The 15,621-nt window shown below is 53.0% G+C and overlaps 1 protein-coding gene across 1 annotated transcript in view; it reads right to left on the bottom strand.

The window, feature by feature from the left end:
- Positions 1-4,164: 4,164 nt before the first annotated feature.
- Positions 4,165-15,621, bottom strand: part of iqsec2b (IQ motif and Sec7 domain ArfGEF 2b) — a gene marked incomplete at both ends in the record, with an annotated part of 33,375 nt that continues 21,918 nt past the window's right edge. Inside the window, 8 exon segments of the mRNA XM_080527533.1 lie at positions 4,165-5,474; positions 5,595-5,646; positions 8,909-8,958; positions 9,732-9,929; positions 10,661-10,822; positions 11,170-11,269; positions 13,148-13,273; positions 13,950-14,089. Coding sequence (XP_080383659.1) covers positions 4,165-5,474; positions 5,595-5,646; positions 8,909-8,958; positions 9,732-9,929; positions 10,661-10,822; positions 11,170-11,269; positions 13,148-13,273; positions 13,950-14,089 — 2,138 coding nt within the window.

Raw genomic sequence — 15,621 nt, 5'->3', positions numbered from 1 at the left:
ATAATTCACTATTCACTTCCCCTCTTCCTCACACACATAGGCCTACATACACACACATGGAAGCACGCACACATACACTCACACACACACACACACACACACACACACACACACACACACACACACACCTGGATAACAGAATGGGGGTAATTAATTCAGTAGTCCTTATTAATCTGTATAATATAATATAATATACTATAATATAATATAAATGTAGTATGTACATTCAGCTTCTACAGTACATCCATCCAGTAAGTGCAGATATATATTCATGCAAGAGAGAGAGAGGCCACAAGGGGGCGTGGCCAACACAGAGGGACAGGTGACAGGGGGCGTGACCAACACTGAGGGACAGGTTACAGGGGGCGTGGCCAACACAGAGGGGCTCAGGTTACAGGGGGCGTGGCCAACACAGAGGGGCTCAGGTGACAGGGGGCGTGGCCAACACTGAGGGGCTCAGGTGACAGGGGGCGTGGCCAACACTGAGGGGCTCAGGTGACATTGGGCGTGGCCAACACTTAGGGGCTCAGGTGACAGGGGGCGTGGCCAACACTGAGGGGCTCAGGTGACAGGAGGCGTGGCCAACAAAGGGGGCGTGGCCAACACAGAACCATAACATCCATGCCTAGGACCCTCTCCCTGCATCTCTTCAGGGTGCATCTATCTCTATCTAACCCTCTCCCTCCATCTCCTTCACCATGTCTCTGTGTTCAAGCATCATCCTCTGTCTATCTCACCATCACATCATTTGACCCTTGACCCTGAACCACTAGACTCCTCCCCCATAACCACTAGACTCCTCCCACAACCACTAGACTCCTCCCCTGAACCACTAGACTCCTCCCCCTGAACCACTAGACTCCACCCCCTGGACCACTAGACTCCTCCCACTGGACCACTAGACTCCTCCCCCTGAACCACTAGACTCCTCCCATAGCCACTAGACTCCTCCCCCTGGACCACTAGACTCCTCGACCCTGAACCACTAGACTCGTCCCCCTGGACCACTAGACTCCTCCCATAACCACTAGACTCCCCCCATAACCACTAGATTCCTCCCCCTGGACCACTAGACTCCTCCCACTGGACCACTAGACTCCTCCCCCTGAACTACTAGACTCCTCCCATAACCACTAGACTCCTCCAATAACCAATAGACTCCTCCCCCTGGACCACTAGACTCCTCCCCCTGAACCAATAGACTCCTCCCATAACCACTAGACTCCTCCCCCTGAACTACTAGACTCCTCCTCCTGAACTACTAGACTCCTCCCATAACCACTAGACTCCTCCAATAACCAATAGACTCCTCCCCCTGGACCACTAGACTCCTCCCCCTGAACCAATAGACTCCTCCCATAACCACTAGACTCCTCCCCCTGAACCACTAGACTCCTCCCCCTGAACTACTAGACTCCTCCCATAACCACTAGACTCCTCCCATAACCATTAGACTCCTCCCCCTGAACTACTAGACTCCTCCCCCTGAACCACTAGACTCCTCCCCCTGAACAACTAGACTCCTCCCATAACCACTAGACTCCTCCCCATAACCACTAGACTCCTCCCACAACCACTAGACTCCTCCCCCTGAACCACTAGACTCCTCCCCCTGAACCACTAGACTCCCCCCCCATAAGCACTAAACTCCTCCCCCATAACCACTAGACTCCTCCCCCATAACCACTAGACTCCTCCCCATAACCACTAGACTCCTCCCACAACCACTAGACTCCTCCCCCTGAACCACTAGACTCCTCCCCCTGAACCACTAGACTCCCCCCCATAAGCACTAAACTCCTCCCCCATAACCACTAGACTCCTCCCCCATAACCACTAGACTCCTCCCCCATAACCACTAGACTGAAGAGTATGATTGGTTGAGAGACCAGAGAGGCGAGAGGAGGCCTGATGTGAGGCTGTTGGGGGGGAAGGGAGGGCAGGGGAGGGGTGGGCGGGGGAGGGGGGTGGTACACCGTAGCCCTGGGGAGCAGTAGGGAGTTAGGGGGGATTTTTAAAAAAAGAAGGCAATTCCTGACTTAAGTCACCACATTTGTGCAAAACCACAAAACTCCATTAAAAAGCATTCAAAGACGTCCAACACCTCCAACACCATGGTCCAACCACAGCCAGATAACCCTGATACCAGGCCAGACATCAACACAGGAATGGAGGGGTCACCAGAGGAATGGAGGGGTCACCAGTGGAATGGGGGAGGGGGGGGTCATGTGACCAGATCAGAGCCCTTGTCTGATGAAGGGGGGAGCCCTTCTAAGGAGTCAGAGGGGGAAAGCATGATCATTTAAAAAAATAAAATAAAGATATCACTTGAAAAGGTCCCGTCACTACGAGGGTGGATGTTGACATGAACAAGCCCAGGATATCACTGTGACTCACACACACACACACACACACACACACACACACACACACACACACACACACACACGACAGGCAGGGAGATATAGAGAGGGTTCACTACCTCTACCAGAACAGAATAGTCTTAAATATAACTAATATTTTAATAACAATCAAGAATTATAAACTATGATAATAGAAGATAGCTATGGCAATCATCATAAAGAAGGAGGAGGAGGAGGAGGAGAAAAATAAGAAGAAGGAGAAGAAGAAGGAGAATGAGAAGAAGAAGAAGAAGAAGAAGGAGAAGAAGAAGAAGAAGAAGAAGAAGGAGAAGAAGAAGAAGGAGAAGAAGAAGAAGAAGAAGAAGGAGAAGAAGGAGAAGAAGAAGAAGAAGAAGGAGAAGAAGAAGAAGGAGAAGAAGAAGGAGAAGAAGAAGGATAAGGAGAAGAAGAAGAAGAAGAAGAAGAAGAAGAAGAAGGAGAAGAAGAAGAAGTAGAAGGAGAAGAAGAAGGAGAAGAAGAGGTAAACAGGCAGAAACAGGTCACACATCATAACCCTGACATGCCTCAGCATGAGGGTGTTACTAGGTGTGCATATATCCTCTGTATAATAATGTAGAATCAAACATCAGTTTATATAACTCATCACTGGCCAAAACAGTTATATCATTAGACAATATTCATCATACTCATAGCAATTATATATATAACATTTATACAACAGCAAAGAAGCTTCAAAACATTCAGGTATATTATTGGTAGTAGTACATTATGAAACTAGATGATTCTGTTAACATGTAGAAGACTCTGTTAACATGTAAAACCCCTGGGAGCCCAGGTCTGTGTGTCAGTCTTATGATTCTAGATGGTTCTAGATGGTTCTAGATGGTTCTAGATGGTTCTGTTGACATGTAGAGACCAGGAGGCCAGGGTGTCAGTGGCAGGACCTCCTCAGGCCAGTAGGTAGTCCAGAGCCTCTGTTCACCTCCAGCACCGCCTCTATGGCTATAGTAGTTGGTGATGGTGTGTGTGTGTGTGTGTGTGTGAGTGTGTGTGTGTGTGTGAGTTTGATGTGTGTTTACATCTTTAATGGTTTTGCCCACCATCTAACAGGCCCCGCTTCCACCCATCGTTCACCTGAGAGACAGAGAGTGAGTGTGTGCTAGGGTTAGGGTTAGGTTAGGGTTAGGGTTACGGTTAGGTTAGGGTTACGTTAGGGTTAGGGTTAGGTTAGGGCTAGGTGTGTGTGTGTGTGTGTGTGACTAGGTGTGTGTATCTAGGCGTGTGTGTGTGTCTAGGTGTGTGGGAAGCGGAGATGGAAGTAGCAAAGGCGGAGTAAAGTATGTGTCTAGGTGTGTGTGTGTGTTTGTGTTAGGTGTGTGTGTGTGTGTGTGTTAGGTGTGTGTGTGTGTGTGTGTGTGTTAGGTGTGTGTGTGTGTGTGTTAGGTGTGTGTGTGTGTGTGTTAGGTGTGTGTGTGTTAGGTGTGTGTGTGTGTGTGTTAGGTGTGTGTGTGTGTGTTAGGTGTGTGTGTGTGTGTTAGGTGTGCGTGTGTGTGTGTTAGGTGTGTGTGTGTGTGTGTTAGGCGTGTGTGTGTGTGTGTGTGTTAGGTGTGAGGGAAGCGCAGGTGGAAGTAGCAGAGGCGCAGTAGCCTGCGTTTCCTCTTCTCCACGGTGCTGCTGCTGCTCTCTGGCTCCGCCCCCTTCGCCCCCGCCCTCCCCCTGACCCCGCCCCTGGCCCCGCCCACCTCCTCCACCCTGCCCTCCGACCTCTGACGCCTGTGGGGGGCGGCCCACGTCCTGCTCATCAGACCACCGTACTGATGCGGTTGATAGGTTTGGACTTGGAGCCCGCGATGCCCCCCCCCAATCCCCCCACCCCCCCGGTGCCCCCGTTCGGCCCCCCAGCTCCCGTGACCTGCGGGCCCCCCAGGACCTGGGGCTGGCCGGGGTGGAGGGGGGGGTGAGGGGAGAGAGGCGTAAGAGGGATAGGGGGGGCGGAAGGGGGGGGTAAAGGGGAGTGGGGGGGGGGAGGGGGGATGGAAGAGAGAGGAGGGTACTGGGGCAGATACTGGGCGGCGGGAGGAGGCCCGTGGTGGGAGGGGGGGGGGCAGGCGCTGACGGAGGAGGAGGGGGGGTGGTAGTGGTGGGGGAGCGTGCCGAAGACGAAGTGAGCCTGGTGGGTGGTGGTGGTGTGGTGGGGGAGGGGGCCGGGGTGAGGCGTGTGCACGTGAGCGGGGTGGGGCGTGTGCACGTGGCCTGGGTGGGTGTGGGAGTGTGCGTGGGGGTGGGGGTGGGAGTGCGACAAGGTCAGAGGGAGTTTCCCTGCGCCACAGCCCCCCCCCACCCTGACAGAGTGTGTGGGCTGCGTGTGGTAGAGGGGGGAGAGAGGTGAGAGAGGAGAAAGGGGGGGAGGGCAGCCTCCCCCAACTCCCCCCATCCCCATGCTGACGTAGCGTCCCCCCCCCCCATGCAGGCCATGCTGGTGGGAGAGGTGGGCCAGCGCGGGGCGGCAGGGCAGGGAGGGGCCTCTCTGGAGGGCCTGGGAGGGGGGGGGGGGCACGCCTGGCAGAGAGGGGAGGAGGGGGGGCCCAGCCTGGACGTGGTAGCGATGGTGATGGTAGTAGGGCGGCGGGGGGGTGGGGGCAGCGGGGGTGTGGCAGTACTGGGCGTGCAGTGCCTGGATCTTGGAGGGACCCCCCCCATCCGACTGGCCCAGGGAAGAAGGGGAGTGAGGGGGTGGGCCCCCAGTGGTGGGTGGAGCCACAGGGGCGGGGTAGGGTGGCCCCGGGGGGGGGTAGGGTGGCCCCGGGGGGGGGATGATGAGGGGTTTGGCTCGCTTGCTTCCGCCGAACAGAGACCCCAGGAAGGAGCCCCCCCCAGGATGGGTCGACGTCGGACCCCCAACTGGGCCAACGACCCCCACCCCCACCCCCACCACTCCCCCACCTCCCCCCCCCGGCCCCCCTCCTCTCTCTGCACTGCTGGAGGCTCCCCCCGCCCCCCCAGCAGTGGTGTGTTGTTGCCCCGGCCCACCCCCCACCCCCGTTCCGGGGCTCAGGATGGGGCGATGTGGCCGGTACTCTTCTGATCCATAGCAGCCGGGCGGCAACACGCCTGGCGACATCACGCCTGATGACATCACGCCTGATGACATCACACCTGGTGACATCACACCTGGTGACATCACACTTGATGACATCACGCCTGGTGACATCACACCTGGTGACATCATACCCCCCGGTGGCTGGTAGCGCTGGTGAGGTCGCGGACTGCTAATGATGGAGCCCTGGGTGAGGAAGAGGAAGAAGCATTAGTACTCATGAAATCATCATCATCCATCTCCTCCTCATCACATCTGACACCAACCAGGACAAACTAAAACATCCAAACACACTGTAGCACAAGACACGTTATTTAAGAGGCATGCAGAACACACACACACACACACACACACACACACACGCACACACACACACACACAGACTGTGGCCACCCTCTCTTGACAACCGGAGCGTCCGAGACAGAACCTTGTGGGTGAGAGCCGGACTCCGGCACAGTATCTGATTTCTGATTTCAGACTGAGGTCCAGTAGCGGTGGGAGAGACCCCCGGTAGCCACGGTAGCTTGTGTGTGCAAATTCCCCGGTCTCAGAGAGAGGGTGTCAGAGAAAGGGTTCCTACAAATGGTGGATAATGCGGGCAACCTGAGACCACTACCATGCACAGCGAGCTAGAGGCGAACCCCTGGGAGGAGAGTCAACTTGGAGGGCCGCCTGGAAACTGCCCCACATGTTCTGCAGGACAACCTGCAGGAAGTCAGTAAGGTCCAGGCTGGGCCGGAGGCTACAGGAGAGAGAGACCCAGGTGGCCGCGCTGGAGGAAGAGCTTAGGCTCCTCAGAGAACAGCTGGAGCAGGGGAATATATTTTTGATATTTTATTAAGGATCCCCATTAGCTAGTGCCGTAGCAACTAGCTAGTCTTCCTGGGGTCCACACATAAAACACATAAGTAACAATCATAGAATCAGTCTGTGCTACAAAAAGTATACATAATTCAGCATTGTGCAATGAATATAACTACCAAACTAAGTGATAGATGAAAAAGAAAATACAAAAGTGTAAGGTATAAAAAGAACCGACATAACAGGGCCAACAAAAACATGATCAAAACAAAATACATAAATATACAAATACATCTAACCTCCTTTTAGAAAATAAGATTTAAGTTTGGTTTTAAAACACAATTTACTGTGGGTGGTGCGGAGGTTCCTAGGCAGGTTGTTCCAGAAAGCTATTGACCTATAAATAAATGACCGTTTTAATGCATTTGTTCTAGGCCGAGGAAGTACCAGCTGACCATTTCTGGCACCTCTTGTGTTGTGGTCCTGTATACTTTTTCTGTGGACTAGCTGTTTACACAAAAAAGATGGATTTTTACTCAACTCAACAGTCTTCAACAGCACGAGTGAGTTCAAAGATAGCCTGTTCTCACTGTAAGCCAGGAGAGATCAACATGCATGCTGTTCACATTAGTTCGGACTGAGCAACCCAGAACCAACCGCGCCGCCCTGTTCTGGGCCACCTGGAGCCTCCTAATCTCACCTCTGGCAGCCGAAGACCAGACTGGAGAGCAATAATCAAGATGACACAATACTAAACTCTGCACAATCTGACGTAAAAGAGGACGATCTACAAGGGATGCACATTTCCTGGAAATGCCGATAGCTCTACCCATCTTTGACACAGTGTTATTGATGTGCTTCTTCCAAGCTAGAGAACCAGAGGAAGAGTACCAGAGCTGGGTCAGGGAGTGAGAGGGAGGCTGAAAGCATCACACAGAGTAAGGTTCCAATACCACAGGTCCTTCCGGCTGCGCCCCAACCCAGGGGTGCATGCAGAGGGTCCGGAGGCCCCTGATACCGCAGAGGACCGGGCCCAGAAACCCCAGAAACCCCAGAGACCCCAGAACCCCAGAGACTGTTCAGCCGCTGCAGGAGGAGCCGTTGGCTCTGGACACACAGGTCCTACAGGAGGCCCGGGACGAAACACCTGTGTCTCCTTACAGGCGGCACAGATAAAGAAAGCAGAAAGCACCAGACAACGGGAGCAGCCGAGACAGAACCTTGTGGGTGAGAGCCGGACTCTCACAGTATCTGAGTTCTGTCACCAGACCGAGTTCCAGTATCGGTGGGAGAGACCCCTGGCAGCACAGGAGACAGAACCAGAGACCAGAACCAGAGACTAGGTCAAACGGTAGCCACTGAGCCACCCAGGGCTGGACAACAACCTGACATCCCCCCCCCCCCGAGGATGAACCTTTGTTGCGCGATTATGCCCCCCCCCTCCTGAGAGCCCCTAAGTTGATCTTATTCCCCCTGTTTCTTATTATTTAATTAAATTACGCCCGGAGTGGCTGAGTGGTCTGTGTCTCGTTCTCTGGCTCGTGTGTGCAAATTCCCCGGTCTCAGAGAGAGGGTTCCCACAAATGGTGGAGAATGCGGGCAACCTGAGGCTACTACTGTGCACACCGAGCTAGAGGCGAACCCCTGGGAAAATAATCCCCACCTGGGCAAAAGAGGGATAACCCAAGAAAAATACTAACTATGACTGAGTCCGTCAGGCTCTCTTCCAGGCCTGGACCGTGACAGACCCCCGGCCTGAACGAGGCACACTACCGGCACCCACGAGCCCAAGTGACCCCGAGACCACACTGCCGAGGTGGCACACTACACATCACCCGGAGGAGGGCCCAGAGACACAGCTGAAGCGGCCTGGGATCCCCACAGATCCCCGACTCGGAGGCCGGTGACGATGTTCTGCAGGACAACCAGCAGGAAGTCAGTAAGGTCCAGGCTGGGCTGGAGGAGCAGGGCTGATTGGCTGAACGGTCTCCCAGAAGGTAGCTGAGATGGCTCTGAGAGCTCGTTCCAGACAGAAGTTCTGCGGATCCTCTTCCCTGACATCGCCATAGAAAACAACTACAACAGTAAAGTGTTGTTGTCTGTTCTGTTCTGCTGCCAGACCAAGGTCCAGTAGTGGCGGGAGAGACCCCTGGCAGCGCAGGAGACAGAACCAGAGACCAGAACCACTGGGTCAAACGGTAGCCACCGAGCCACCCCGGGCTAGACGCCAACCTGACGTACCCCCCGAGGATGAACCTTTGTTGCGTGATTACGCCCCCCCCCCCTCCTAAGTTGTTCTTATTCCCCCTGTTTCTTATTATGTAATTAAATTACACCCGGAGTGGCTGAACGGTTCACCTTGGTCTGTGTCGTTCTCTGGCTTGTGTGTGCAAATTCCCTGGTCTCAGAGAGAGGGTTCCCACAACACACACACACACACACACACACACACACACACACACACACACAGAGCATGCTGGGAGGGGCTAAGGGCTCCATTGGGGCATTAGGGTTCAGCAGGATGCACTGGGACGGTTCTAGGACGGTTCTAGGGCGGTTCTAGGACGGTTCTAGGTTAGAGGGCCAGGTGGGTCATGTTGACCAGGCAGACAGACAGGCAGACAGACAGACAGCCAGGCAGACTCACTTCCATGGTGCTGTCCAGGGAACCCACACTGTTCCTGCGCCCGCGCTTCCCTGCGTCAGGCCGAGGCAGAAGCAGAGGCAGAGGTAGAGGTAGAGGCAGAGGCAGAGGTAGAGGCAGGGGTAGGGGAGGGGAGGGGAGGGTAGAGGCAGGGGCAGGGGAGGGGCAGAAGAGGGGCAGAGACAGAGGCAGAGACAGAGGCAGGGGTAGGGGCAGGGGTAGGGGAGGGGAGGGAAGGGGAGGGGCAGGGGAGGGGCAGAGGCAGAGGCAGAGACAGAGGCAGGGGAGGGGAGGGAAGAGGGAAATACAGAGGCAGAATGGTTCAGACCAGTAGCAGACATGTGGATGTGTGTTTTATATGATGTTTAATATGTCATATAATGGTGTGTGAGTGTGTGTGTGTGAGTGTGTGTGTGTATGAATGTGTGTATGTGTGTGTGTGTGTGTGTGTGTGTGAGTGTGTGTATGTGTGTGTGTGTGTGTGTGTGTGAGTGTGTGTGTGTGTGTGTGTGTATGTGTGAGTGTGTGTGTGTGTGTGTGTGTGTGTGTGTGTGAGATGCAGCGAAGGGGAAACCAGAGAGAAGTCAAAGCAGCCAGCAGGTCGACCTCCAGGGGAGGCTAGGGGAGGTAGAAATCAGAGGACGGACTCATTGTAAGACCCAGGTATCGTATCGACCCATTCCACGTATTACAATGAGCCCGTCCTCCGATTTCTACCTCCACCAGCCTCCCCTGGTTCACTCTCTCACTAGAAACTCCTCTGTCCAATCCGAGTTGACAGGAAGTGTAAAGGGATCGACCCCATTGGAGGAGAGCTGCCGCTCACCTGCGTCTGATAGGTCCCTGAGGGAGGAGCTGAGCGCAGAGCGTTTAAGCCCCTCCCCCGCCGAGTAGTTGTCGTCCAGACAGACCCTTCCCATGGTGCCGTTCACCAGGTCACTCTTCACACCTCCTCCTCCTCCTCCTCCTCCCACTCCTCCAATCAGGCTCGGACGCATCACTCCCTTCTGTTTCTCCAGCTCCGCTACAGAGAGAGAGAGGGAGGGGGGGGGGGGGGGGGGGGGAGAGAGAGGGGGGAGAGAGAGGGGGGAGAGGGGAGGAGAGAGCAGGGGGTGGGGGGAGAGAGAGAGAGAGAGGGGGGGTGGGGGGAGAGAAGGGGAGAGAGGCAGAGAGAGAGAGAAGGGGGAGAAGGGGAGAGAGAGAGAGAGAGAGGGGGGGGGAGAAGGGGAGAGAGAGAGAGAGAGAGAGAGGGGGGGTGGTGGGGAGAAGGGGAGAGAGAGAGAGAGAGAGGGGGGAGAAGGAGAGAGGGAGAATTTTAATTCTAAAAAACCTTTCTTGACACCATCAATACAGAGATGCGTTGGAGCAAGTACACTACCTCCCATACTAAACACAGACACACTGCAGTTACCCTCAGGGCCAGTAGGGAAGAAGGGGAGTGAGGGGGGGGGACCCCAGTGGTGGGGGGGGCCACGGGGGCGGGGTAGGGTGGCCCCGGGGGGGGGTAGGGTGGCCCCGGGGGGGGGGGATGATGAGGGGTTTGGCTCGCTTGCTGCCGCCGAACAGAGACCCCAGGAAGGAGCCCCATGGGTCGACGTCGGACCCCCAACTGGGCCAACGACCCCCACCCCCACCCCACCTCCCCCCCTACTTAGCGCTCTACTCACACTCCACCCTGTACTTCTCCATCTCCTGCCATACTAAACACACACACACTGCAGTTCCCCACAGCGGCCAGCAGAGGGAGCTACTCACACTCCACCCTGTACTTCTCCATCTCCTGCACCTCGGCGATGCTCTCCCTGAGGTCGCTGACGAAGCGGTTCCTGTCCTGCTGGCTGGGCGCCAGGAACACGATCAGCTGCTTCCTGTCGCCCCCCAGGACCGCCGACGTCAGCCGGATACCATGGGGGTAGTCTGGGGGGGGGCAGAGAGGGGGGGGGTTAGCCTGATACCATGGGGGTAGTCTGGGGGGGGGCAGAGAGGGGGGGGGGTAGCCTGATACCATGGGGGTAGTCTGGGGGGGGGGGGGGGGCAGAGAGGGGGGGGGGGTTAGCCTGATACCATGGGGGTAGTCTGGGGGGGGCAGAGAGCAGAGAGATGGAGAGAGAGATGGATAGAGAGATGGAGAGAGAGATGGAGAGAGGGATGAACAGAGAGATGGAGAGAGATGGAGAGAGAGATGGAGAGAGTGATGGAGAGAGACATGGATAGAGAGATGGAGGTGATAAGGGAGGATCATTCCTCACAACCAGGTTCCTCACAGGAGTTCTGGAACATGTGGACCTGCATCTCAGCCAGGGGGAACGACTGTCTGAAGCTGTACGTCACTGAGGTCTTCTTCTTCTGGAAGATCTTTGTTACCTGGAGGAGGAGAGGAAGAGAGGAGAGGAGGGGAGAGGACAGGAGGGGAGAGGAGGAGAGGAGAGGAGAGGAGAGGAGAGGAGAGGAGGGGAGAGTTTTGATCGTATTGTGTGTGGTGTACTCCGATATTCCCAATACAGCACACCACATACAAAGATCTGTCCTACGGTAGAGTCGCGTCCCCCAAGCCAGACATCTGGTGTGATCAGGGTAGTAGTACCCTGACTGACCTGTAGAGGCAGCCATGTGCCACAGGGCAAATAAAGGTCAGAAGAACCAAAAAAAAGAAGACGCATCAGTCAGCTCGCTTCTTCATTGGCTACATTCCATTCCACGTCGCAATTGGACTGGCGAGTTGTCAGTTTTGCCCACTCACAAGAGGACTTTATTTTTTATATTTTTTATTTGTTTTTCAGATTTTTTCCCTTTTTCACCCAATTTGGTATCCAATTGAACCCAACCTAGCATCCAATTATCCCCTGCCTATTGCGTAGGATCCGCCGCACGACCCCGTGGCCGGCAGCCCCAGAGGAGATCGCCAGGCAGACTAGCTGTCTGGCTCCTCGAGCCCAGCACCGTTATTCCGGCACCCCGGGGGCGCTGTTGCGCGACGGATCCTTGTCCGGAAATAGTCCTATACCGCCCTCTGGAGCGGCCGCTCAATATGCCGCTCCCTGTGTGCCTCGGCCATATCCGGATCTGGCGAGACTGGGATTCGATCCCAGTCCCCGGTGGGCAGCTTGCACTAGTGGCTAGTGCTTAGACCGCTACGCCACCGCGGGGCACAAGAGGACTTTTGATCGTAAATATTGAACACGTTTAATATTTACGATCGTCGGCCCCGATCATTTTCCGAGGAGATTGTCGGGAGAAATGGACTCTTCACACCACAGGACAATCTTGTAGGATAATCTTTAGAGCCATCCGATAATCAGGCGTTTGCTGTCCTTGGTCGGAAGTCGGGAAATCAGGTCAAAATCTGCCAGATTATCTTTATGTGTGTACCAGGCGTTAGCTAATGTTTTAGAAGCCTCGACGCTCTGGCAGGTCTGACGTGGAGGGGGAGGCTGTTCCACAGCCTAGGGGCGGCCTTAGAGAAGGCTCCGACCCCTCTGGTTCTGAGCCTGGTCCTAGGGACCTCCAGCAGCAGCTGGTCAGCTGACCTCAGGACTCTGGATGGGGTATGGTGGTGCAGGAGATCAGCTAAGTACGGAGGTGCCTGCCTGTTTAGTGATTTAGAAACAATCAAAAGTAAATTAAAATCAATATGGAGGCGGACGGGGAGCCAGTGGAGTGAAGCCAGGATGGGTGTGATGTGGTCACGCTTCTTGGTGCCGGTGAGGAGTCGAGCAGCCACATTTTGGACTAGCTGCAGTCGACGGAGCAGAGACTGGTCGATGCCAACATACAAGGAGTTGCAGTAATCCAGCCGGGTTGTTATGAAGGCATGGATCACCTTCTCTAGGTCCTTCTGCGGAAGATAGGTCCTTGTTTTAGCGAGGAGTCTGAGGTGAAAAAAGCTATTTTTGACCACAGAGCAGACCTGCTTGGTGAATTTGAAGTCACTGTCAAAAATCACTCCAAGAATTCTGACTGAGGAGTGGAAGTTTGAGCCAAGGGGACCTAGAGCATCGACAGAAGGGCCTAAAGAAGTGTTGGACAGGAGGGCCTAGAGAAGTGTTGGCAAAGAGAATTACCTCAGTCTTGCTCTCATTTAGATTAAGGAAGTTTGCACTCAACCATGCTTTGATGTCAGTCAGGCAGTTGAGCGATGGCTGAAGTGCCTCTAGACCTTTCCTCTAGATGTGAGTGGCTGATAGACCTGGACGTCGTCACATAACAGTGGAAGGACACGCCATGGTTTGCCAGGTCACTCACCACCAGCAGGTCGTTGAACAGGAACACCTCCCTCTGGTGCAGGCCCGTCCTCTGGGGTCTGGAGGGGTCAGGAACCTCGTACAGCTGGCAGCAGCACACCAGCCTGCGGTGGGGCAGGGAGAGCACCTACACACACACACACACACACACACACACAGTCAGGAACACACACACACATACACACACACACACAGCGTCACACACACACACACACACACACACACATACACACACACACACACAGAACAAATACAGTCAGGAACACACACACACACAGCATCAGACACAGCATCAGACACACACACACACACACACACACAGAGAACAAACACACAATCAGACACACACACACACATACACACACACACACACACACACACACAGAACAAACACACAGTCAGGAACACACACACACACACACACAGCATCAGACACAGCATCAGACACAAACACACACACACACACACACACACACACACACAGCATCAGACACACACACACACACACACACACACACACACACACACACAGAAACACAACTCGCAACACGAGTCATCAGAACCACAGCCGGGAGTTTTTCCTTTTCCTTCGTTAGATGAAGAAGGAAAAACATAGGGTCCTTTATTATTACAAGACAGGAGTGAATAGACAGGAGTGGACAGGCTGGCTGACCAATCAGCAGACAGGATGTCTCAGCCAATCAGCAGACAGCATGTCTCAGCCAATCAGCAGACAGCATGTCTGGACCAATCAGCAGACAGCATGTCTGGGCCAATCAACAGTTCTGGTTCAGAGAACTAACAGGTTTTTTTCCCACTATGACTCTCTCCACCGCCTGGACTTGGGACACGTGGTCGTCGTTGGTCCTCAGCTCCCACTTCTGGATGCGCTGGTAGACGCCCAGCAGCAGCTCCCGCGGGATGTCCTGCCCGTTGTCCACCCCTAGGGGGCGGCAGAGATGCACGTCAGAACCAGAAACGCTTTTATTACATCAACGTACGGATACAAGGAGTAAAGTCCCTGGGTACTCCCTGGGTACACCTTTGGTAAGACAAGGCAAGTTTATCTGTACAGCACATTTCATACAAAATAAGAAAAAGACACGTTTGATACTGCATCTGTGTTCAACCGCCATCCTGGCCGAGCTGCACTGCTCCATGGGTAATGTCATGTTTGATTCTATTCCACATTCCTTTCCATCCCATGTATCACACTGAGCCTGTCCTCCGATTTCTACCTCCACCAGCCTCCCCTGATTGGGTCCATACGTTTCCCCTTCGATCCCTCTGATTATGTGACAGTTATGTTTTTATGTTTTTAACGTTTTTGATTGAATCAACCCTCTGAATATGAACACTTTCTGTTTCAGCCTCAAACAAACTGCATGTAAAACAAAACCCTTATCTGTAATGATATGCAAATGCTGAAACATGTTTCTATTTCTTTCTGTGTATGTTATGACAACAGTATCATCACACTGCTTTCCACGTCCAAACGAGGGCCAAGAGGTTTCCTCACCATGTGATCTGTTGTTTCGCCCCCTGTGTAACTCTGGTGCTATACTAACTTCAACCACAAGGGGGAACCACATGCCTTAGTGAGCCAACTCACAACCATTTGTGACTGATCTGATATTCAGACTTTTCTTCAGAAACACGGAACTACGTTTGAACGTTGTTGAGAACCACAACACAAACTCACTAGTCAAGCCAAACCCTAACCCACTGCTACCTAGTTAACTAGAACACTACTTTACATTGTTACCTAGTTAACTAGAACACTACTTTACATTGTTACCTAGTTAACTACAACACTACTTTACATTGTTACCTAGTTAACTAGAACACTACTTTACATTGTTACCTAGTTAAGTAGAACACTACTTTACATTGTTACCTAGTTAACTACAACACTACTTTACATTGTTACCTAGTTAACTACAACACTACTTTACATTGTTACCTAGTTAACTAGAACACTACTTTACATTGTTACCTAGTTAACTACAACACTACCTTACATTGGTACCAAGTTAACTAGAACACTACTTTACATTGTTACCTAGTCAACTACAACACCACTTTACATTGTTACCTAGTTAACTACAACACTACTTTACATTGTTACCTAGTTAACTAGAACACTACTTTACATTGTTACCTAGTTAACTAGAACACTACTTTACATTGTTACCTAGTTAACTACAACACTACTTTACATTGTTACCTAGTTAACTAGAACACTACTTTACATTGTTACCTAGTTAACTACAACACTACTTTACATTGTTACCTAGTTAACTACAACACTACTTTACATTGTTACCTAGTTAACTAGAACACTACTTTACATTGTTACCTAGTTAACTAGAACACTGCTTTACATTGTTACCTAGTTAACTAGAACACTACTTTACATTGTTACCTAGTTAACTACAACACTACTTTACATTGTTACCTAGTTAACTAGAACAC

Source organism: Nansenia antarctica (genome assembly GCF_963989245.1).
Source record: "Nansenia antarctica genome assembly, chromosome: 3".
In the NCBI taxonomy this organism is placed as follows: domain Eukaryota; kingdom Metazoa; phylum Chordata; class Actinopteri; order Argentiniformes; family Microstomatidae; genus Nansenia; species Nansenia antarctica.
This window is presented reverse-complemented; position numbering and strand designations above follow the sequence as displayed.